At 33.3% G+C, this 25824-nt stretch overlaps 1 protein-coding gene across 7 annotated transcripts in view; it reads right to left on the bottom strand.

Annotated features, from left to right (window-relative positions):
• Positions 1-1036: 1036 nt before the first annotated feature.
• Positions 1037-25824, bottom strand: part of LOC105214231 (bestrophin-1) — a 39163-nt gene continuing 14375 nt past the window's right edge. For 4 of the 7 annotated variants that reach the window (XM_011187530.3, XM_011187527.3, XM_011187532.3 and 1 more), the window contains exons 2-8: positions 18623-18929; positions 12823-12933; positions 11127-11868; positions 10697-11068; positions 7230-7860; positions 7067-7114; positions 1037-2153 (exon numbers count right to left, since the gene is read on the bottom strand). In XM_011187530.3, coding sequence (XP_011185832.1) covers positions 1747-2153; positions 7067-7114; positions 7230-7860; positions 10697-11068; positions 11127-11868; positions 12823-12933; positions 18623-18693 — 2382 coding nt within the window. In that variant the 5' untranslated portion in view covers positions 18694-18929 and the 3' untranslated portion in view covers positions 1037-1746. The remainder of the gene's footprint in view (positions 2154-7066; positions 7115-7229; positions 7861-10696; positions 11069-11126; positions 11869-12822; positions 12934-18622; positions 18930-25824) is intronic. The other 3 variants (XM_011187535.3, XM_011187534.3, XM_011187536.3) reach the window with 3 other exon arrangements.

The raw sequence follows: 25824 nt of genomic DNA, 5'->3' as shown, positions 1-25824 counted from the left end.
GAAATATATATAGCAGCCCTCGTATACTTCCTTCGGGGTGTTACAAACTTCGTGACAAACTTAATATACCCTGTTCAGGGTATAAAAAGTATTATGTTAAATTTATTTTGGAATTTCTATTTATTTTTTGTATAATGATTTTATGATTTTTTTTAATGTTTTTACGTTATATTTTAACTTCTTTTAAAAAAATTTAATTTTACTTTAATTTGTTTTTAATTTATTGTTTAAAAATTTTGAAAAATAATATATTTATGTTTTTCCATAATAAAATTAATTAATTTAATTTTTTCCAGCTACTTTAAATTTAATGTTTTATTTTAAAATTATTATTTTAAGTTTTCTTTCAATAAAAAAGGAAAAATAAAATTGATAATTTATTTTTTTGTTTTATTTTATGAAACAAATTTATCCTATTGTAATAATTATTTTTATTTATTTATTTTTTAATTTAATTAATTTTATTAAAAAAAATGTGCATTTTTGAGTAATATCCATGCTTTAAAAATGAAACAAATTTATTTTCGAGTAAATTTATTTGATTCAAGCTCAATTTTATACAAAATAAGTTCGTTACTTATTTAATATGAAATTTTTCTGTAAAATAAAATACAGTTATAAGTTAGTTAACCAACTTAAACAATATTATAAATATTTTTTTAAGTATTAACCCTTTTATTTACTAGAGAGATTACTTGTTTTATTTGTTTGTAGCACAAATACCTTAAATTATTGATAGTTTTTGTAATACGTTGGACATCGCTTTTCAACATAACTAAAATATTAAAACAACACAATAATTATTTTCATAATTTTTTGCTTAAACAAATGCTCACACAACCGATTAGACTTGCAAAATTGCAAAAAATTACACAAAATACTTTAATATCGTCGATGATGATTACTTACACTTTAATAATTGCATTTATTATTTGACTGTAATTACATTTATATAGGCTGCTAAGTAAAAAATCGATTAATTGCTTCGAAAAATAGCTTATTTATGTCTTTTGAATATATCACTTCGAATGCTTAGTTTATGTTTTTTTTTTGTTGTTTTATGAACAACAAAGCCTTGCAGTGTGGTCTATATATACAAATGTATATATATGTATATAGTATTTTAATTGTCAACTTGTTTGATTCAGCAATTTTTCTGAGCATTTGCGCTTAATGCCACTAGAAGAGAGGCATCAAATATACGGAATTTCAAAATAACTCTAAACGTGTTATGTAATTAGACCGGCGTACATTACATAAATTTCGAAATAATTTACGTTATTTTTATATACTCGTACATACACAACTTACAGTTCTCACTCCCGATTTTTAATTTTTTTTTTATAAAAATGGTTTAATGTAAAACTTCCTATACATTTCCGTAATTTTGCGCACAAAACTATGCTACGCTAAACGCTATAGACAGAGCACACGTCAACTACATTACATAATACCAACGATTTACGCCGCCACTTAAACGATTATTTGTCGCGAAACTATATACTTGGTTGTTGGGTCTCTAGGCAACTTAAATGCTAAATTGTTGCAAATTCGAACATTTGTGTATGAATGCCATAAACTTAAAACTAATAATAATAATAATGCCGAAATAAAAATGTTGAGCACATTTCATCAATTACTTGCATGAAAACATTTGTACGCATACATTTAGCGCACACTGTAACACATGTGTATTCAAGCATTCCTCGCTCACGCCACTCATGGAAATGCTTGAGTGTTGAGCATTCAGCCCACGTTGTCCGGCGAGGCTTTGGCCGTGGATGTTGTGAGCGGTTCCACCGTTTCGTCTGGATCATTATTTGTCAGCAGGTCTTCGCCTGATGAGATCGTCGAGAGTGGACGCACTGGCGCTGCTGCTGGTGGGGCTGCCGGTGCTGCTGCCGCCACCGTTGTAGTTGCCACGGCTGGCGCTGGCGCTGGCACTACGGTTGTGGGTATTATGGCTGCTGCCACCACGGGCACCACCGTCGGTCCACCATCTATGCCGGGCGCGGTGCTGATTGTGCGCGCCAACTTCTGTTGTTGTCGCTGCAAGCGTTCTTTCTCGCGCGTTGCTTTCAATTTGTCGAAGTCATCGCCCTCGTCTTCGGCTCCAGGCGCATCCGTTGTGGACTTCGTGTCCATGTCATCGACTGCGGAGAAAGTGGAGGTGTTAATGTGTCAAATAGTTGTTTGAAGTAAATGTTGTAATGATTTCTAAATAGCATGCAATTAATGGAGGTTCAATACAAATTTTGTATATCTTTGAGCAATTTGAAAGTAAATGTCTTGAAAAAGTGCGATCAATTCATTAGTATCAATTTATATACTATGATTTTAAAGTTCTAATTTTTTAAATTAAACAAAAATTCATCTATAGGGTGATCGAAGTGGAGGAACTTTTTTCAATAGCCCTTAACGCGTGAATCGTGTCAAGCTATTTTTGTTCAATATTGTTTGGCATTTCATCATGGAAAGACTTACGTCTGAACAACGTTTACATATTGTTCAACTTTATTACGAAAATTCACCTGAGAAGAAATTTGTTTTGCGCGCTTCGCTCAACTTATGGTCAACATAATCGGCCTACTGAGCGTACTATTCGCAACACCATCACCCATCTTGAGACGCAGCATATACTATTAGATCATATTCGACCGAATATACTAAGTCCAGCACCCAGTGAAGAAAATATCGTAGCCGGAGCTGAGAGTGTACACGAAGACCGTGGAAAGTCGATGCGGCGTCGTTCGCAGCAAATCGGCTTGTTATCGCCCTATGATAACCGACTATTTGATGCCTTAATTTGAAGCTCGTGATCTCAGCGACATTTGTTTTCAAAAAGACGTCACTTCCCACAGATTTATCAGTGGATTTATTGAGAGAACACTTCGATGAGCAGATAATTTCACGCTTTGGGTCAGTCGATTGCCCACCAAGATCGTGTGATAGCATACCGTTAAACTTTTTCCTATGTGGATATGTAAATTTCCTATAAATATGCAAAGTCTAAAGTATCCAGCGCAGAATCACTCTTGCCAACAGGTGCTACTTAGGACTGAGTAGGCAATTGAACAGTACAGTCCTCTCTCGACGAACCAAAATCAAACTCTACAAGTCGCTTATCATTCCCGTCCTGCTTTATGGTGCAGAAGCTTGGACGATGTCAACCTCAGATGAGACGACACTAGGAGTTTTCGAGAAAAAGGTTTTGCGGAAGATTTACGGTCCTTTAAACATTGGCAACGGCGAATACCGCAAACGATGGAATAATGAGCTGTACGAGTTATACGATGACATTGACATAGTTCAGCGGCTACGCTGGCAAGGTCATGTTGTCCGAATGGACGAAAACACTCCAACTCCGAAAGTGTTCGATGCAATACCCACCGGAGGAAGCCGAGGAAGGGGAAGGCCTCCACTCCGTTGGAGGGACCAGGTGGAGAGTGACCTGGTTACACTTGGGATCTGGAACTGCGAAGGAGAGAGAGAAGTGGGTCTATGCAGACGAACTCGCTTCGATTCAGACCTTTTACCAAAACATCACGCATGTCATTCGCCAGCCACCAGTCGAAATGCTCAAATGAGTCATTGGAAACTGGACTCAACGGATGGACCATCTGAAACGTTGAATTGAATTTGAATTTTCTGTGATTTTTCTTTAAAAAAGTTGGGAACCTCGAAATGGATCACTCTTTATAATTTTTCGATATAAATATACAATTATAACGCATAGATTGCTCAAAAATACACAAATTACCATTAAAGACTCTACCAGATCTGCCAAAAATTACTAAATCTATATTATATATACCACTGAGCAGATCAAAAAAAACTATGTTGTAGGAAAACGTTGACCAATTAGAAGAAATATACTCATTAAAAGATAGATATAGTTTTAAAGGATATAGTAAATATATATGTACATATTTCAGATTCTAAATTAAATAAATACCATACAATATATACGAACAAATATAATTGTTTAGTTCTATAATATGAGCTACAGTTATTTGAAAAATAATATAATCTACTTCAGGAAGTGTTTCGTATAATGATGTTCAAAGAATTATATTATATCCTGATTCTAGTTATACATATAAATCAATGATTTCTCTGAGACCTTTTTAGAAGTGTATTTTCAAAAGTGGATATTTACATCTCAACTTTATTTTCACAAAATAAGAAATTGATATAACGGAAATATTTACAGATCCTTGCCATTTAGAGCTGCAGAATTCTAAAAAGTCAGAATATCCCACTTTGACACGAAACTTTAATAATATCCCCATTTGTTGTCTATTTTTTTTATAAATATCCTCTTTAGTTTTGTTTTATGTTGTAAATATCCTCTCTTTTGCAACATATGTATATTCCATTACAGATTTGTGTTCTTCAGTGCTGCAGTTTGAATTGCTAATTTTAAATTTCTAATACCATTACAGTTCATCTAAACTATATCATTCTTCTCCAAAACCGCTTATTGAATGAATTCTTTCAGCGAACTTTATACTACATCAAAATTATCTAAAGTTAAAAGAGATCGTTTGTCCCTTTTTAGTAATGACATAGGTTGTTCTGTAGCAGATTCAAATCTGTAGTTTCCATAGGCCTTCAATTTGTTGTTAAACCACGAACCAGTTTCTTAAAGAGAAAATCGCTCATCAATGATTGAATACTATCCAATAATTCTCATCCAAGCTTTTTATATCTTCAAGAATCCAGTCTTCGCCTGGTACTTTTAATGTGTTAGTAATATAATATAACAAACAATTTGACATATTCGTCATGTATATGGTATAAAGTCCATTGAAAATGTCCCTAATATTAGGTATGTGGGAGTTAGGTGAAGTTATGACTCGATTTCACGCATTTTTGGCACGGAGATATATAATTAAAAGAAAGATATTCCCTCTGAATTTCTTCAAAATTTCTGTGAGACTTACATATAAATTCGGTAAAAAAATTATTCGAAGGTCTGAGGTCCTCATATTCGATATATGGAGCCTTAAATACTTACAGTTCGATGTCGTCGATTTTTAGAAGGGCGATGCCACACTAAATGCAGTATTTATGCAAAGTTCTGTTCCGATATATTCACTAGTGTTTACATTATATATTATAAGGTAAAGGATTCAGATCGACTTCAAGTTCTGGTATGGGAGGCGTGGTTGTGAACCGATTTGGCTTATTTTCATAACATATCATTGGGTTGCAAGGAGAATATTACGGTTCGAATTTCATTGAAATTGGTAGAGTAGTTTTGGAGATATGGATTTTGACCCATAAGTGGGCGGAGTGGGTGAATACCAATTTGAGTGCAGCCTTTCTGTACCATCTTTATAATGAAATTTAAGGTTTCTGGTGTTTTTCCTTACTGAATTAAAGCATTTTTAGTAGTTTTCAACATAACCTTTGTATTGTTATAATCCGATTTCCTCCATTTTTGGACTGTATAAGGAAGTGTTTGAAGAAAAACACTCCTCCTCTCCCGACTCCTGAGAATTTCGTTGATATAGCTTTAGTAGTTTACGAGACATGTACAAAATACTTAGTAGGGGGCGGGACCACGCACACTTACCCAAAAAATTGACATCCAAATATGCCCTTTCCTTATGCGATCTTTTGTACCAAATTTCACTTTCATATTTTAATTTGTTGCTTAGTTATAGCTCTTCATACGTTTTTGGTTACCGCCATTTCGTGGGCGTAGCACGAACCTAACCTTCATATGGTGCCAAGAAATACGTGTTACCAAGTTACGGGCAGACGGACAGACAGACATCCGGATTTCAACTCTACTCATCACCCTAATCACTTTGGTATATATAACCTTATATCTAACTCGTTTACTCTTACAAACAATCGTTATGTGAACAAAACTATCATACTCTATTTAGCAAGTTTGTTGTGAGAGTATAAAAATATCCCGTTTTGACACGGACGCTAACATTTAAAACTTTTATACTTGGAAACTATCTCATCCAGATCATAATCCAAATGACGAAATAGTGCATTGTGCAAGACTGCATACTTAGTTAAAACAAAATAAAATTGTAAATATCCTATTTTAAAAAGGCACTCCTCAATTCTTTCCAATACTTCAATTGAATTTTTTAAACTTGTATATGATAAATATATTTATTAGATCAGCATTTGCTAGGTTAGATTAAGACAGTTTTCAGCTGATTGTTCTTTAAGTTACCAAAACTACTAAGAGGACTTTAGTCTATTACAATTCTGCTGAGGCGACTAATATCGATGTCAGTCAATTTGCCGGGTTTACCAGAGATATGACATCCAAGAAGTTTCAATCTTAGTCTAGAGAAATAAGTACGATCGATGAAAAGATGTCCATATCTCGAGCATACCCACGAGTGTTTTCTATTGCAATAACATCTATTTTGGGTATTTCGAAATAATTTAATAAACATATCACCATGCTGAACTCCAGTCTACAAAAACTAGAAAAAGCAAAAATCAAATTTGAATTTGTGTGCAGGATGAATGTTACTTTTCCCACTATGATAATTAGTAAGAAATCACCTTTTCATTAACATACTATAAGCGTGTTCGATTCGTCACTCACTCTCTTCTCAAACGATTTATATTTCGACACAACAAGAAAGTTATGCAGTTTTACTTAATGCAAGAGTGTACTGCTAGCCTTTAGATGTAAGCCAGAATATTTATGATCCACAACACAGTATTTAAGGGTTTCGGAAATGCTAAGCAAAAATAAATATTAAATGTGGGTAATATGAAAGGGTCAAACGGGATTAATAGGTAAATTGGTTACATAATTTCTAAGCAATTGAACTAATAACGCAACGCAACGCAATGCAACAAAACAAATCAAAAACAAAAACAAAATTATAAAACATGCCAATCAACATTTCAGCAAAAGTCTACATACTTATCGAGTATGTAAAAATACAAAATTACATACAAACGCTGTTAGGTAAGGAAAGGAAGAAAGCAACAACACTTTTTTCACTATTCAAAAAGGAACAACTTAACAACAACAAATTTCAGCAAAATAATAGTGATCTTAAAAAAAATTTACCAGTCGATAAATACCATCTGAAAACCTGCTGTACTTCTGGGGGACGTTCTAACGTTGTTTTCCAGAACAAAATAAAAAATGATTAAATGAAAATGAATGCATATTGCTTAAGTAAGATAAATGAACGTAGAGTTTCTCATGCAGTTGTATTAACTAAACTCACCCGCTTCGCGACTGCCCTTATCCGCAATTACTTGACGATCGAAAAGTGATTTGGTGCTGGACGGATCGGCGACCGGTGAATTCGGCACAGTCTGCACCATGCGTGGACTGCCATTCGTGGGTGCTGACGTGCTCAGTAAGGCCTCCACACCGCCTGGTGGAAACAGCGTCGGTTCGTAGGTCGATTGTGTACGCATATACGAAGTAGGTCGTGGCGGTATATCCATTGGTTCGGAATGCGCAGCATTGCTACCGGACGCCAAACCCGGCAAAAATATATCCTGTAAATTTGGACGCACCTGATCGTTGGCACGATGTGAAGTGATCGTGGCCTGTTCGTCCACCTCTTCGATGACTTGATCTGTGATGCGTAAACTACCGGGCGGCTTCATCACTAAATTGCCCGTTAGACTGGCCGAACTGGCGCTACCGGGGAAGCGCATCTTTTGTGTACCATCATCGACTGGCGTCGTAGAGCCGGGACGCTCATCACGACTGAGGAAACGTTTGAGCGCCGAGGCGACCGTGTTGACGCGCGTCAAAGTGCCACTTAGGCTGACGATGCTGGGCGAGGAACCGTGACGCACCTTGCCATTGCCGGCTGTGAAGTGTATGCCACTGGCATCGTCGGCCTGTACAAAGAGCGCGTGAAAGGAAATACAAAAGCATATTTGTTAGTATGGGGTTTTATGAGATTCGCTGGATTTGTTGTATATATACAATGGTTGGAGTCACCAGTAATTGAATAACCAAAGCGTTATAAAAGACAGCCAATCTTAATAGTTAGACGTTGTGAAAACAGATAGAGTGCGTGCAGTTAATATATAAATCCGTGAGAGAAAGACACTCACACAGCTGTGAGGTGCGTGCAGTTAAAGTGAAACCCCGGTCCTTGTATAGCGGTGAAGTGCAGTGATTAAGACCTAGTTAGATTTGAGTGCATGCATTAAGTATGTATTTAAATTATAACTGTGAAATTTAGAAAATAAAAGAATTCGTTTAATTTTAAATAATAAATTTATCGGAATATTAAGGAATAAATCCAATAATGAACTTTTGTAAACCAGTTTTAGTATCAAACATCTTTAAACTAATGGGGTTCTTTAAACTTCACGAAAACTTAACTTAAAACTTTAAACTAGCTCTAAATGTACTACACCAACTAAAGGTTATGGAAATACATTAGATTTGTTTGCCTATAATTAAAGGAAAAATTTGAAAACTTTTGTTAGAAGCTTTCACTAAAAATGTTTCTTACCGTTAAGTGTCTTAAACCCAGAACATGAATTTTACTCACAGTAAAAATGTTGTTTTTTAACGCTAAAATCTCTTAAAATAGTCCATTGAATCGTATCCTAAAATCCTTTCCTTCTATATTATATATTAAATTGAAGGCAAGTAACGTTAGTTCTAATGAATTTTCAAATTTCAAGTACTGTTCCCCTTAACTTATGATTATCGTATATTCCATAAGCTCTTTAAATACCTAGAGAGTAATAATAACAGTCTGACTGATCTCAATGTGCAATAATTGCTCATATAATCTATGGTATATCGAAGGATCTATGAAAGGCAGTAATATTTCATAACGAGTGAAGCTTTTCCAAAAAATTTTTTATGAAATTTTAAGAACTCAAATATCTTGTTATGGTTTCACTCTCTTATAGACCTATAATCTTGAATTGATTCAAAGGAGACAACAATATTTGATTATGAGTGCAGCTTTCACTAGCAAAAAACTTTTACAAAGTTCTCGGATGTCCTTTCTGATGATTGTAGTGCCACTATCCTCGAAGCCTTTTCAGTCTGTAAAAGCTATTCGAATTTAGATGTCGTACGACGCACTACATGGGTTTAAGGAGATCTATTGTGACCCCACCGGGACTAGAATCCCCTCACACTATAATGTCTTCTCTGAGTTCTCAAGTTCTCGAATTTAATTTGGCAAAGTTAAGTTATAGAGTTATTGGAGCTCATAAAATTATAGAAACAATTTCTGACTTGGTGATTAGTTGGTTGAACGCCTTGTTGGTTGGACGCCTGACCGTAAGTGACATCATGACACTTACAGCATCATTAGACTTCTGATTTGACTAGTTAATTAGTTAATGTTTCCATATACCTTTACAATAAAAATTATTTGCGATACTCGAGAATAAAAAAAAAACTTCCTCGATAACCAGAAAAAAAATAAATAAAAAAATTTTTTTTTTACTGTTATACTGTTATATATGTTAGGTAAAATAAAATAAAAATAGGATAATAACAAAAAAATTACAGTGGAACCTCGATTATTTGCTCTTCAAAAGTAAATTTAAAATTTCGCTATTCAAATAAACGAAGTGCCACTGTACCAAAACGTAATTATATGAATAAAATGTGTTAGTGCATGCACTCAAATCTATTTAGTTGCTATTTAAATAACTTTCGTTGGCGAAAAGTGTACAGATAGTTCAAGCATTTGTACAGCTGCAGAAGAAGGAGAAATAATTAGAATCAAAAGTTAGTTTTAAGACTTAGTTTGTAGATATTTCTTTTGTTTTTTTTGTTCTTGTTTTTTTAAGAGTGCAAACCACACCAATCGTATATGCATGTAAACGTAGACAAACCAAATCCGTGAATTTAAATTTCGAACATTTTCATGGCGTGCAAAAATAATGTTTTTGGCATTTTACATGCACATACACACACACACAAATACTAGTTAGCGATAAGATTGCGTAAAGAAGTCAATTTTGCCACGCTGCTTGCGAGCAACGGTAAATTTCACACGCGTATGCAAAGGAAGAACGCTTACAAAATATTCAAATGTGGTTGTAAATAATATTTATGGTAAAAAACCAGTCACCAAATTGTATGAAAAAGGAATAGAAAGACTTATACTAAATATTTAGATATTAATAGGTAACTAGCGCATTGTAATCGAACCGATTACCTATTGCAATATCTAGAAGTAAATATATAAAACACCAATACCAAATAGAACAATATAACTATGTGAAAGTGCACACCAATCACCGTCTGTTATGGCCAATTATCAACCACTTGCGATTATTAACCTCAAAGTACTTAGTTACAAGTGGCATGTATGTATTTTTGTTGTTGCGCTAGTAGGAACGTGCACAGTAAGATTTTTTTATGTTTTTTTTTTTGGACAAAGACGTTAGCAACCCAGTTTGCGCTTTGTTACGCGTTGTACGAGCGCCACTAGTAGCGCAGACGATACTAGTTTCGCTTGGACCATAGATAATTACATATGAGTTAGGTGGGTGAGTTAAATAAGCCAATTGTTTATCTTGCATAACAAATTGTAGTTATTGTTGTTGTTGTAGTAGTAATAATAGTTGAATTTGAGTTGAAAGTTAAAGTTGTAATTGTAATTGTTGTAATTAGCATTTGTTCCTGCGCTCTGTTGGCGAACAACGCGTGTTGCCATAGATAAATGCACACAGGAATTTTGATTCTAACCTCCTCTTCATGTGACATTTCGGGAAATTTATAATTAACTGCTTGCATTGGTGTCTGTGTTTGGGTTTGATCTGAATTTTGAGCTTGCTCATGTAAGGACAAACGCTTGGTTGATCCTCTGCTACCAACCATTTCGTCGATGCGCACGCTCGACAATGTTGTTGGCATGGCAGCCTTATTCGACACCTCGATTTTGGCTGTTGACGGTTCGGGATGCTCTTCGCGGAAACGTTCGGATGCCACGGTGTATGGCAATTCGTTGGGGAACACTTCATCCCAGTATTGATCCTTGATCAGTTCCGGATGGTCATGATGCATTTCATCGACAATTAGATAGGAAACCTGTAGATTACGATCCACCATCCAGTTGACCTGTTGGAGTTTAAAAAATATAATTTTATGAATCTATCCAATACATATATAAACCCACCTCAAAATCATCGTCATCCTCACCAAACGGATTGATCAGCGACTCGGCCACTTTGAGCCACCCCATATAGAAAAAGAACTGCAGCGTTGTGAAGACCGGAAAATATATATCGATCTTTTGAAAGGCCTGCTTATCCTCCGTCCACTGTTGACCCATAACCGAGCAGAGAAAAAACGAGTATACCGCCAATGTCACCACTTGTGTGTACACGAGCGGCACACTGATCGTGTCATACGATATCAGTAGACCACATTGACCGCGGAACTTATTCAATTCATCGATAATTGTTTTCACCGCAAAATCATCACGTATGCGTCCCTCCTTTCGTGCTCTTGTTATAATACTGGCCGCCCATACAATCGGTAACCAATGCTTTGAATGACGTGGGAAACCCTTATTCATACTCTCGATGATCGCCTTCTCGTTATCATTCAAAAGACCGGCATCCACCAGATGTGTTAGATCGGGAAAACGTTTCTTGACACGCGGCGATACATTGATCAGAACCATCGTCAAACAGAGACAGACATAACGCATTATTGTACGACGCATAACACGTCCACGTTCATCCTGCCCATGCACATTGGAGCTAACAAACACCGCAATCGGATCGGGCCAGGGTATGCTAGTGTATTGATTCCACCAACGTGTCATCACGATCGATACATAGAAACCCAGCACGAATGAGAGCGGTATCAGATCGCTATAACTGTAGCAATATTTTGCAACGCCTTCGAATATTCTGCGTGGTTTCAGGAAAGGGGAAAATTAAAATAAATTAAATTTAGTTGTGGCTCTTAAAAGAACGTTCGAATGGTAAAAGTAAAGCATATGTAATTCTAAAAGAAACTTCCGGAAAACTACTTATGGAGAAATAGATGTCCACAGGAAAGCAGACAATTACTTTTTGACCTTTACTAATATCAAGCTATAAAATATTCTTGTTATCCTTACAAATGTATTAAAATTGTTCGCATAGGTCTCAAAGGAAGCTTAAGAGTGTGTTCCGATAGACAATGTGATCTTTGATTGGACTATACAAACATGAGCATGAACGGAGTAGTAGATGATTAAATGATTTTTATCATATCATCATACACGTTTCGCCGCCAATACGTCCAGTGTTTTCTCACCGAAGCAACAGAGATAAAGAGATGTATAACTCTCATCTCATTGGAAGTGAGAGCGCAATATCAAATGTCAAAACCTACCAATCTTTGCCAGTTTAAATATAAAATTACGTGTTTCCATTTATATTTATTGTTTTAAGTTCTTATAAGTGATCTTGCACGGAGGTTAATTAAATGTCTTCGTTGTATAATTTTTTTGTCAAGGCCTAATCTGACCTTTCCAGTTATCCAATTGCGAAGCGTCAAAACTTGCCAATATATTCCTTCTAAGTATATAAAAAAATTTAATTGCAATAAATGTTTTAATTTAAATACACAAAAATTAATATTTCGTCTGAACTGGCAAGAATTCAAATTGTTATAAAAAATGCTAATTTTGTGGCGCTCTCACACTGGAATAGGTTGAACATCCCTTTATCCTTTATTAATTATCAATACACAAATTCTTCAATTAAAATTTTGTTAACAAGCTAGTAACTTAATTGAATTTACTTATTCCTTCATAAATGTCTTTAACTTTAAGCACAGGATGTCACTTATTATTACTATTTTGAATTATTACTTACTTTTTTTGATATTCATCTAAACAAAAACGATACACTATACTAAGTAGGTAGTAAAGAAAGAGAAATGCGATGAGATCCAGCCAAACTAGCTTGTAGATGCTGCCGCGCCATCTGTGAAGAAGTAATTAAAATATTTTATTTTGATTAATAAAGGAAAGCAAATTTTATTTTAAAATTATTTTACAGTATATATAAACGAAAGTCCGTTTTGATTAATATTTTGTAGTAAAGTATATAAAAAAGCGGGGAGTCGCTCTTTTATTTCATTGGTAGTTTATATGTATTCATTTGTAATAGCAAGAACTCTGCAACTTTTGGGACTGCTGGCAAGGCGGAAGTTCTTGAACTTACTTTAGTGTCTAGTGACATTGCACCCCAGATCTCGGAATGGGAGGTCCTAAATGACAACGCCTTCTCGGATTATTGATATTTAATTTTAATCCAAGTCTCCTGGACCGGATGTCAATACAACCTACAACCATTGGGTAGAGGTCCATTGAGATAGCATTAGAGTGGTATGTATTCACTCCAGCAGAGCGGCAATACTGGCCTTGGATTCGGTGACAGTACGTTCTAAGCGAGTTGGGGAGGGTATAATATCCTTATCAGTAGCTTCTAACTACTTTGCAAACCGACTTGTAGTGATACCCGGTGCGGAATCGATGGAAACTGCAGAGCGGAGCAGCTTGCAAGAGACGGTACCAAGTTGCCAAAGCTGCTTGGCGAAGAAGAATCATTCAAGCACTTCCTCCCTATTAAGATTAAAAGACCTCGGTCGACTACAGCCGAATTAAGAACTTTGTAATAGATTCTAAGCAGAGTCGAATCATGAATCATTTGGGTGCCACAAAGGACAATCGAAGCGGTCTAAAGAGATTTTCGGCAGTCTTGGAGATCTACCCTAATCTTATAGCACAGCAACAGAGGGCTTCTTCAAATAAGTAAGTATTTTTTTATTTTATTAAATAATAAAACACTTCAGTCTAATTAATGCCGACGTTGAAATACTATATATTGTACTTCTTATTATTTAGATTAGATTAGCGGTAAAAATAAATACCTTAAGCATCCATATTCTTCCATATCTCAACAATTCAAAAACTTATTAAAAATATTATCGATAACTTCTAATGAGTGGGCATTTTTCGAATTCAAGTGTCTACAAATATCCATATTTAGAAATTAATATGTGAAAAAATATACCTAAATTTGTTTGATAACGTCACACATGACTGTGACGTTTGATTTTATATTTTTTCAAGCGAAAGTTAGCAATTAAGTTCAATGGCAACCTAACACATACATACACTATATACATATATGTATGTATGTAGTTCCAATTGAGTGGAATAAACCGTACTAACAAAGTTATCAGTTTCAAAATCGTCAGCGTCTATTTTTGTAAGCACATTAATATAGAAAGCATCTAAGCACGTATTAGACATCACAAAAGCCTATAAAAGCTGACATTCAAGTAATTAAAGTTGATAAGATTTTAATTGGTAATACACGGTTATGATTAGCGCGTCATAGTATACAACAAAGTTAACAAGAATACAAATATTATATATAAATACGAGTATAGGTAAATATTTGATTAGCTACATTCATATAAGTATTGTGTGATTGCATCCTGTCAATCAGCAAACACTTGTTGCACAGTGGGATGAACTAAGAAAAAATATGTTACTAAAATAGACCCTGTTTATTTATATAGGGAGTCATTTTAGAGGTAAAGAATTTTTTAAGGAGGCAGCTGTCAACAAGCTGTCAAAGTAAACAGATGTATTTGACGTTCCTTTCGGTATGTTTTGGTAAATTTTACACCAGAACATACAGCGGAATGTTCAGGAATTGTCGAAATCGTGTCCTCGTAAATTATCTTATAAAAATAAAAAAAATACTTGTTTACGTGGAGACATATTGGTTACCCCGTCAATTGTATATGAAACTGTATATCTTGCTGAAAAACCTTTGTTGGCCGAATCAAGAAATAACTCTCTTTATTGATCAGCTAGGTCGTCTAGAAGTCTATAGGGATTCGGATTATCTCCGCATCTGCCGAATGCTCCGGATCTGACCTCCAAAGGCTCTCTTTGTTCTCAGATCTCAGTAGTATACTTAGTGGAAAAAAGTTAACGACTACGAAAACGTAATCGTCAAATCTTACTAAATTTTCTTGTGTTGTTTGTGCAATATTTTTGACCAACTGACCCGTATTAAGAACACTATATATTCTTTAATAGGGTATTCATAGAACCACTATTGTTTTATCAATCGATCATAATGTTTTAATTTTACGATTATTCTATATCTTTCCGGCGGCAAGCAGTTGCTATCGTAATATGATGTTTCCATTGTTTACTTTTCGAAACAATAACATAATAAAACATATCCCTGATAGAGCAAAACTAATGACGGAATTTGGTATTTTTATAACAACAACAATTGTATACATATGTACATATATATCGTATATGGATATGCATGACAAATATGCCTCATATTTCGGAATTTGTTTATTGCGAACAGCGTCAACGTCATGGTCATTAAACATTGGTCGATAATGCCGCACGCTTCCTCTTCTTAAGTGCCGAAACGTCGATACAAGTGATTTTAGCTAAACCCAATCTATTTTTGATAATACCGAATTACGTAGCCAATAAATCATGGGCGAGGTTGTCGCGTCTAAATTGCGTGGCGGTTTTATTAATTATTATTTCTTAACTGTTCTTAATCTTTGGTTTATTTCTCATATTAGTTTTTTTGGGATTTTCATAAATTTGGTTTCAGTTTGGAATTAGTTTCAGTTTCAACGTTTGTTTTATAATTCAATGATGTGATTTGTTGGTAGAAAAGTAAATGCTTATCACGCTGTCAAAAACTTTCCTCATATTTTAATTATTTATTTATTTAATCAAAGAAGAGATAACAGAAATTGCACGATATTTGCGAAAGATCTATTTTGTGTGTGAGAACCCTGAGGTTCGCTTGTTGTCTATTCTGAAAGCACATGGTTTCCTTAGACAGTTAAAGATAATGGCAAATAAAAGAGAATAAAAACACTGCCAAACGTCATTTCGTATTACATTATGTAACACTTTTATCTGCTAGCCATTAATAAACGTTATTTATATTTAAATTAAAAGCTTAATTCTCAAGTAGATAATGCAGCGCATTATTTTTGGTATTTTGTGCATAAATGTTAAGGCTACGCACTCAGATAACGATAATTATAGTGAGGGAGATCGTTGACATAAACAAGAGTTTTGCTTAAAAATAAAGTGCTGGATTATGCTTCAATGTAACTTTTGGATTTTGCATAATATAACTCTCTTATCACTATGCTTTCTATGTGAAAATTGCTAAATTCGGACGGTACGGTAGTAAAAGTAGAGTTTAAAGATAGTTGTGTTATCAAAAAATTTACATATGCACAATTTCATGTCAAAATAATACATTTAAATTTATTACAAAGGAATTTTTAGGGTGCCTAATTGAAGTAATGTTTGCTATACTCTCTTATTTGATTAAACTAGTATATAAGATTTATACCAATTATGTGTTCGATTGGCTATGAAATTATAACTTATATTGGACATCTCAAGTTTGACTTAGTAACATTATCAAGGGTTACAAAATATAATTCTCATCTCAAAATGCAATAAATTCGATAAAAAGCTCTACAACAAAAATTTGTTGCTTATTATTTGACACATCTATATTTATAATAAATAAGTCATAAATGATAGTAATGAAATAGCAAGATAGCTTCAATTGCAATTCTCGAATCTGTTTGTCAATATTGACAAAGCGGCTACAGACTGTAAATGTATGTATAATGTCAGATATAAGTTATATATGAGCAACGGTTTATTTAACCAATAAAATCATAATTTTTTACACAAATTGACTTTTTATGAATGTAAATACAAATGAAGAAAAGTTCAAAAACCAATTGATATGCACGATAAATTTAATTATCACATGACTTTTGCAAAAAAGAGAGAATTAATTCACTCAAAAAATTTCCTTCAATTGCTTTGTTAACATAACCATAAAAATATATACATACATGTATATCTCCTATATATGCATATACACTCGAAAATTAATATCTTATTAATCTTATCATATATAAGTAGGTACACATGAGTACCTACTCATAAATTTCCGTAAGGACCAATAAAACATCGAAGCCACTTACTGCATACATTTAATGGACAGATGTACTTGTGTTGTTATATAATCCTAACTAGGCCGTATTAAGTGGCTACTGATCAATGCTCAATATGAGATAATATTTATTATGTATTATCAATTATTACCTTATTTATTAATTATACTCTTTTATTTATTTTAATGGTGCTTATAGTATAACCATGTTAACTTATGTATTGGTTATAAAACAATTAAAGGAATTTATGGTTATATAACGGTGTTATATTATTTCAGTACTCTGACAACAGATAGATATATGTATTACCTATGTATGTACAAGTATATCAAAGTGATAAAGATAGCGAGACAAATTGAATTTGAGATGCATATCTATCTGCCTGTAAGATTCAAAATATGTGAGTGGCTCAGTGCCCTAAAAGGTATATTATACATATCTCATACACTACAAAAGCTATATATGTATAACACCTGCTAGAAACATTCCTTTCTAATATTTCATAATACCTTGTGAAAATGGGCGAAATCGGATAATAACCATATAATAGTAACGTATACCTATAGGAAGGTTATTTTGAAAACTATTAAGATTGAGAAAACTCTTCAAACATATTGAAGTATTATATATTTCTATACGGATAAATTTTAGTTGGGCAATTTCTCTACTTCACATATAACAAAATTTTAAATCACATCAGATTCCCTCTTTAGTTCTTTCAAACATCAAAACATTTCTACGAACTGTACCTTTAAAGTGTGACACCTTTTACCTTAACATGGTCGAAATTGTACTATAACTTTTCAGGAACCAGATAAAAAGTTGAAGGATCTCAGTGTGTATGGCTGACTTTATCTAAGATACCTTGATGAAAATATCCCATAATATAATAATATGGTCTGAAAAAGAATATATGTAATTCACATCGATTCTGTACATTCCTTAGCTCCCATATAATGGAAATAATGAACGTTCGATTGATTTAATTCCATATATATTTGTAAGATATCTTAATAAAATCCTGTGAATACATTTTTCTCGAAATATTGTCCATGAATAACCTCAGTCCCCATATATTTATTATACTCCTATATTGATTAGTATTATGCTATTATACTACTATACTAATACAATTCCATAACTCGACCTTCTAGAGCTCGAAGATCTCCATAACTTGAACTCTTGAACTGTATATTGACTTTATACCGAATTAATCGGTCAATATGTGAATCATCTTAATAAAATTGGCTTTAGTTAATTGCTAAAAGTAAATGCAAACATTTCAGAACTTTTCCCCGCCCCTAGCATGGGAGTACTGAGGCCTATTAATAATATCATACGAAGACTTCAATGATCATTCTGATAAATGCAATTCTTTATGGATATACATACGTAAAATGGACCAGAAAACGCCTTAACCCATTCACATATATTTTTAGCCTTTGTGCTAATTATCTTAATAACTGCAATTATCTTATACGAATTCAAAGGTGTGATAAATCACACATTGAAGGGTTACAATTACACAAATATATGTACCTTCATCTAACTACATATATAGTATATATCAATATACATATATATTTATATATTCTATTCCACAGTAAACTGTCTGTCACTCACCTTCGCAGCAATTTCAGAAAGCAGCCAAAGCCTCGACATGTTGCCACCTCCGCTGTATAGGTGACCGTCATTTTATCTCACTTTTAGTTTTCTTTTAATTATCACAATTTGTTACTTATTTTATTTTATTTTATTTTTTTATTACTAATCTACACTTATGCTTCTTCAGTTTCTTGGTAGTTATTGTTGTTTTTATAATATGTTGACACTTTTCGTCACAAAATGAGCACATTTGGCGGCATATCAATGTGTGCGAGTCGTTTGCTTTGTGTTGCAGTGTGGATTTGGTTTAAGCGGAGCAGCATAACTAGAAAATTAAATAAAAATTTATAATATTAGCAAATTTATTTATTTAATTGTGATTAACGGTAAAATTAAACAGTAATTTAGTAAATATTCTATTTGAGAACTGGTAGCACATAGAACAAAGTGAGTTGAATAAGATACGATTTTACTACGCCACATCTATTTCATGTCTAGACTCTTGGAAAAAAATTACAGGCTAATAGCATTTAGCTTTAGCATGGTTATGCAAAAAGAACTCCAACTCTTCATTTTTATTTTAAAATAAAAAGTTTAATTAGTCAAGTAGTGGTTCATAAGGTATGGAAAATTCAATGATCGGTTGAGAAAATTATATATTTTATTAAATTTTTAATCGATCTTATAAAGATTAAGATCTTTTCAAACAACCATTCGATTAACAAAATTATTATTTCCCTTGTCCAACATGAGCAATCAGGAAATTACGACATGTGTTTAAAAAAATAAAATTGAAATTAAAAATTTGCACTGAGTTTCCTTATAGTAGTTGTAACAGTTCTAGATTGCTTAAAATTGAACGTAGTGTATTTCTACATGGTATGTATATGTCCATATGTTTGCTTTTAATTAAGTCTCCCAGTGAAGTGGAACAGCAATGCATTGAGTATGTCAAACCCGAGATCCCGATTTGTTTAGTCACATTAGTAAAACCAGAACTTTACGGGATTTCATGTAATATTAATCGAATCTCCACAACCTGTGGATCAGCGTAAATTAACATAGATCTCACAATTGCTTTTGCAAATAAAAATTGGATTTATTCATGTGACTGTATGTACTTTATATAAAATCAAAGCTAAAAGCGTCTCCAAAGCTAATCATTTATATTTTAAAGGTGTAGCCGACAATTAGTATTCAAAGCGAATGCTCTTTTCAATATTCCTATATGGACCTCTACTTTTGTAAGTTCGGACATTGATTTATTAGAAGATATACTTAGGTACATATAATGCTCGTACGAATAGATTATACATATTCATAGAAAATATGATTGAGTATAGACATGAAAACATATTTTACAAGCTGTCGAATATCCATTTCTGAAATCAAGTACCTTAGTCTATTATATTAGATTCTTTTGAAATTGCAAAAAAAAACACATTAAAAAGTTCCCATTAAAAAAGAATGCTCAAGAAAGATAAATTTTCTCTTAAGATGTTCAAAAACACTTGTAACAGCTTAGCTGTCAAATTCGACTGTTTTGTTTAGCTATAACTACTATAGCGATATAACCTATCAAATGCAGATTTTTAATGTTCTTCTGTACAGCATATTAATATTTGTTCTAATTAAACCATTTAAAAATATTATAAGTTTAATTATTAGATTGGTTACTTTTTTACTTGTAGGTGTAAGTAAACATTTAATACACAACGCAAATGTTTTCTCGTGTGGGCGCAGTTAAAGTCCGGTCTGTGAAATTAATTATTGCATTCTGTGTTGCTATTTATATAATCGAGCGCATACAAATATTATACTATATATATGTATATGTATGTACATATATTTGCAGGTACATATATATATACCATTTTATGCTTGAATATACCCACCCAATAGGGTTATAATCCAATCCAAGTAGGTTATAATCCAATTTTTCCCATTTTTACGGTGTATGAGGTGTGTTCAAAAAACAACGGGAATTTTTTTTTAATATTTAGTCATTCGTATACTCGTAAATTAATTTTGTCGCCTTTTAAATAGTCTTCATTCGATCTTATGCACTGATGCCAGCGCTTCTTCCGAAACATAGCTTTCTGACATTCTAGTATGGTTGTAATGTTAAGTTTTAAAAAAGGAAAAATTTACACGGAGCCATGTCTGGTGAATATAGAGGTGGAGGCATCGTTTCAGTAGTATTTTTGGCTAAAAATTTACGGACAAAAAACGAAGTATGAGCTTTACATGTATATCACAATATAAAATAATTTGACAATTTATTCTTTTTTTAATTTAAAAATTCCCTTTATTTTTTTAACACACCTCGTATACTATGTATTTTCACTGAATAAAAGTAGAATAATTTCTATAAAAATTAGCTAGTGCAATTAAATTACAATTTTTTATTGACTCGAGCGGGTTTTCAACGCAGGGCTATTCAGATACTGTTGAAAAACAAATTAATATTTATGAAATTCTGCCAATACATTTTCATGAATCTACAACGGATTAGTTAGTTGTTAATATTAATAGGTTCACGTTGTGAACAAAGCTGGTATTAACTAATTATAAAAACTCAATAGTTAACAAGGTTATGCGAACTTTTTCTGAACATAATAGAGGATGCCATATAGATTTTTTTTATATATAGATGGAAAATAAATATGTGTATTAATATTACTTTGAACAACTTTTCCTTGGAATTATTATTGAGCTATAAGCTACTTAAGCAAAAGTCTTAAACAAGTAACTCATATATAAAGTTGTTAAGCATCTTAAGTTTATGTAATCTTATAAACTTAAGATGCTTTCTGACTTTCAATTGAAATTAAATTGATGACTATTTTGTTTTAAACGATCTAAGTATTATACTCAGAAAAAATCAAATGCGATGAATAGGCTCTTCAAGGAGTCAGTGTCCAATTGAACTTCTTTTATGTGAGTTCTATGTTTAAATCCCCATAACTCGAACAAATAATTTCAATGCAGATAAATAATCGGACAAATTTTGCTGACTTGATAACCTCGTTGACCCTTAACTGCACACTTGGTAGCAATGACAGCTCATAAAGCAAAAATATTTCGCACTTTGTCACATATTTAAAGAACCACACACATTTTTTCACCAACGTACGAGCACAATCTTAAATATACAGCTTAAATAAATTTAACCGACCTTGCTGTTTACCGATGCGTGTCACAATTCCTTTGAACAGAGTTCTAACAAATATGACATTTGACATTTCTCAAACAGTAGGTTGGCAACTGTGTGCTGTCTACGGGAAGACATTTATGTAATGTTTACGTTACATACAGTTTGACAGGCATATAATTAATTTTGACACAATATTTTTAAGGAAAAAATATGCAAAGTTCAATATCACCTTTTTGACGAGTTTAATATGCGTGGTCTCTAGAAACGCGTGTTTCTATCTATTTTTTATAATTTTGCTTGCACCTGTGAGGTAGAAAAAGAAAGACGTGTCGCTTTAACTGTCACTCGATTTGTAAACGTCACAGTGTGATAACTCATGTCATGTAGAATTTCATGCAACGTAAATTACGCTTACGTCACAGTTGACAATTAAACATTCGGAGTAGAAGAGAAATGTCAAAAATAGAACTCGCAATATTTACGTTCGTTTGCATAATTGAGATGAGTGGCCGATGATATCATCTGATAAAAAGTTAGTAGAAATGATGTATTGGCCATAAATAAATATCAAATGAGTATATCACGGTCAACAAATTTGTCTCAAGCCTTCGGTCTGACTCACGTTGACTTTGAGTGTTTATTTCCAAAGTCCTCAAACTTCTGAAATCACTTTATGAAGAACTTGAGCCTAAATGAAGCAAGTTTGTTGCCAATTTATAAGAGCTATAACCTTCAATTTAATCAAATTCATCTAGTTACGAGTAAACAAAATCACTCAATAGTCTTACTCACATACTTTAAATGGCACTCAAATGGTTTTAAAGTACTAATTAAATACCGTAAGCAGTATTGATAAAATCACCATGGTTGAAATTAAATTATTTTAACGGTGTTTTTGCCGCAATCGCAGTGGAATCTCATTCACGTCATCGCATTTAGTTGAACAGTTAGTTTTAAGTAAATACTCATTGCAATGTTTAATTACTTTTGAGTTTACGTAATTACCTTTGAGTTTTATTTATATAGCCTCATCACAAAACATTCCATATAAAATGAAATGGCAATAAAACACGACTGACAGCACTTGACTTTCAAATTAATTTGCAATTAAAACTCATCGAAATGTGGTTGTTATCTTATTTTATTTGTGACTCAAGTAATTTCTTGCACATAAATTGCTTGTGCATGTATTGCTCAGATAGATATTTATTAGAAAAGACATGCGAGAGACGGTTTTATGGAGAACTTTATTCTGAATAGTTAATTTTCTTAATAAAAAATAAATAAGTGTGTGATTTCTTATTTCTAATTGGAGACGTTTTAATTTTTATTGATCTGAATTAATATTTAAATTGCAATATTTTTTTTGAAAATAAATTTATTATTCTTGCAATGAACATGACATTTTATTTACAGCATACATAAATGTTCCAATTGAATATAAAAAGTAAGGTAGACGTAATTGTAGTTCGATTTCGCCCGTTTTCAGACTGTAACATAAGGATATCATGAAAATGTGCCACGCCCAGTTACATTATTGTTATAATATTATAAATATATATAAAGTTTAGTTATAGTCTTTATATTTCATCGATTATCGGCTCATTGTAGACTTGGTCATGATCCGATATTGCCTTTCTGCAATACCAAGCAGATCATGGTGACTTTATGAAGGCTTTCTTTCATATATATATATTTTAGCTCAATATACTTAGTTCTGCTATTGGCTGCTAATTGGTTTTACACATTCCTAGATTTTTTTAAAACTCTTCAAATAAGATGATTAAATAATAACCATTACATACCGTAACTAACATTATTTGCCTTTACTCCTATAAATGATCCTCATTCTTCACCCACTGTATAGATGTTTTAGAAACTTCATTTGATAATATCAAAGTCGCACAGATATCACAAAATATATTTATTCGTTCATCCCATATCGTCAGATTTATTTAGCCGAGTGATCTGACTTATTTTTGGGTAATACCTATTGAAAAATATAAATAATCGCTATTGATATTCTGATTCAATTATTATTATAAAGATTCAACTAGATTGTAATTTAGGGAGTCCTCAATATAATAAAAATAATACGCAATTGTGGATCAAAACTTTTATTCAAAATTACTTGAAACTTTTTAACTTTTATCATGGTTTCTTCTTAGAAATTCCATAGTCTATAGAGATAATTTGAAAATAACTAAATAACTCATAGACCCTAAAGCATTCAATAGTGTATATTACATATGAACTAAAATTACTTTCTCGTGTTCCGCTTAATTATACATCTCTAAGTATAGTTCAAACGAATAAAGTTTTTTTTGCCGCTGCCTCATATACTCATAACATATCTACTCGTATTGACGTCGCGTGCAAAATTGTGTGGACCTCGCGGTGTAAATTGCAGTATCACGAATTAGCAGATAAATGACAAAAGCCGCAACAAGTCAGCTGACATTGAAAATGAAATTACAACAAGTAAATTTCCCTCCAACAACAAAATGATGCTTGCATTCAATTACAGAGAAAGGGTACGAGATTATGGTTGTGGGAATGTGTATAGCGATAGCACTAGGGTGGGTTGAGCTGTTTTTATAAAATTTTGGGCGAAAAAAATCCGACACCGTAAGTCATATTTTTCGAACGCTTAATAAAAATTTTAAATCCTTTAATGAATTTATAATTTCACTTGATGAATAGAAAAAAATTATGACAATCTTTCTTGCTGCCCTTGCTTTGCCTATTTAATGATATATCAGCTGAGTATTTTGTATGAAATGCTACGACGTAAGCAGTCAGTAGTCCAGTAATTTTGTAAAGCAGTGTAACCGGTGAGTTGAAAAGTTTGTATTTTTGTCTTATAGAAAGCTAATATTTTGCGAAAAGTTTATTAAGTCAACCTTTCAAAATTACTTTCATAGTACTGTATTATTCTTCCTTACTTCACTATGTAGTACTTCTTTCTATGGATCTTTTGGATCTGAATGTCTAAAAACAGGCAGTGATTTTGGAGCTCTGATTCGAAGAATACGTTCAAAGCGGCATCAATTCAAAGTCGAAGTAAAGTTATTTCGGTAGATTGTGCTTCACAGTATAGAGAGTTTCACAAGCCCCAATATTTAGGAATATCCAACCCCTTTTTTTGACATTTTTGGAATGTCGTTCATGGTCCAAAGGTTTTATTAATAATTAACAAGCTGCCTGAAAAATTGCTGTTGTTTCTATGAGAGATTATAAGAGGACATAGGGCAACTATATGTCCTAATATTAGGTCTAGAACTTTGCTTCCGCCGTTTTCCAATAGATGTCCCTAGGGTCAAGCACTGGTCGATTAAATCGTTTTATATCGATCTTGGACATTTGTGTCAACATTAACCCAGCAAAATATTTGTAGAGATCTGTTTGCATCGCAAACATATTCTCAACTGAAAATGTCACTCTTTGAGCCGAATTCTCGACATTTTCGTGAAATTTTGCTTTTCGTTTTTAATTCCAAGGAAAGTGCGGCTGAGGCTCATCGAATGCTTTCGGATACTTACGGTGAGGCTGTCCTAAGTGAAAGGACATGTTGCGCTGTATTGAAAGTATTACTCGACCAAGATGGGTTTCAAACCCAAGAGGAATTGGCCCTGACACAACAAGCCGTATCAAAACACAACCGAAAGGGATTTTTACATCGCATTAAAATGGCGACGAAAAATGGGTCCACTACGATAATCCTAAGCGAAGAAAGTCATGGGGAAAGTCTGGACATGCCTCCACGTCGACGGCAAAACCGAACATTCACGGCGCCAAGGTCATGCTCTGCATTTGGTGGGACCAGCTGGGGGTGATATATTATGAGCTGCTAAAGCCAAGTGAAACCATCACAGGAGATCGATACCGAACGCAATTGATGCGTTTGAGCCGAGCAATAAAAGAAAAACGGCCACAGTACGACGTTGCTCAATCTGACTACCACTTGTTCCGATCGATGACACACGGTCTAGCTAACGAGCAATTCAGTTCTTATGCAAAAGTCAAAAATTGGATTGATACTTGGATCGACTCGAATTATTTT

This window comes from Zeugodacus cucurbitae, chromosome 2, assembly GCF_028554725.1.
Source record: "Zeugodacus cucurbitae isolate PBARC_wt_2022May chromosome 2, idZeuCucr1.2, whole genome shotgun sequence".
NCBI lineage: Eukaryota > Metazoa > Arthropoda > Insecta > Diptera > Tephritidae > Zeugodacus > Zeugodacus cucurbitae.
The sequence above is the reverse complement of the archived record's forward strand: the minus strand, read 5'-3'. Positions and strand labels throughout refer to the sequence as shown.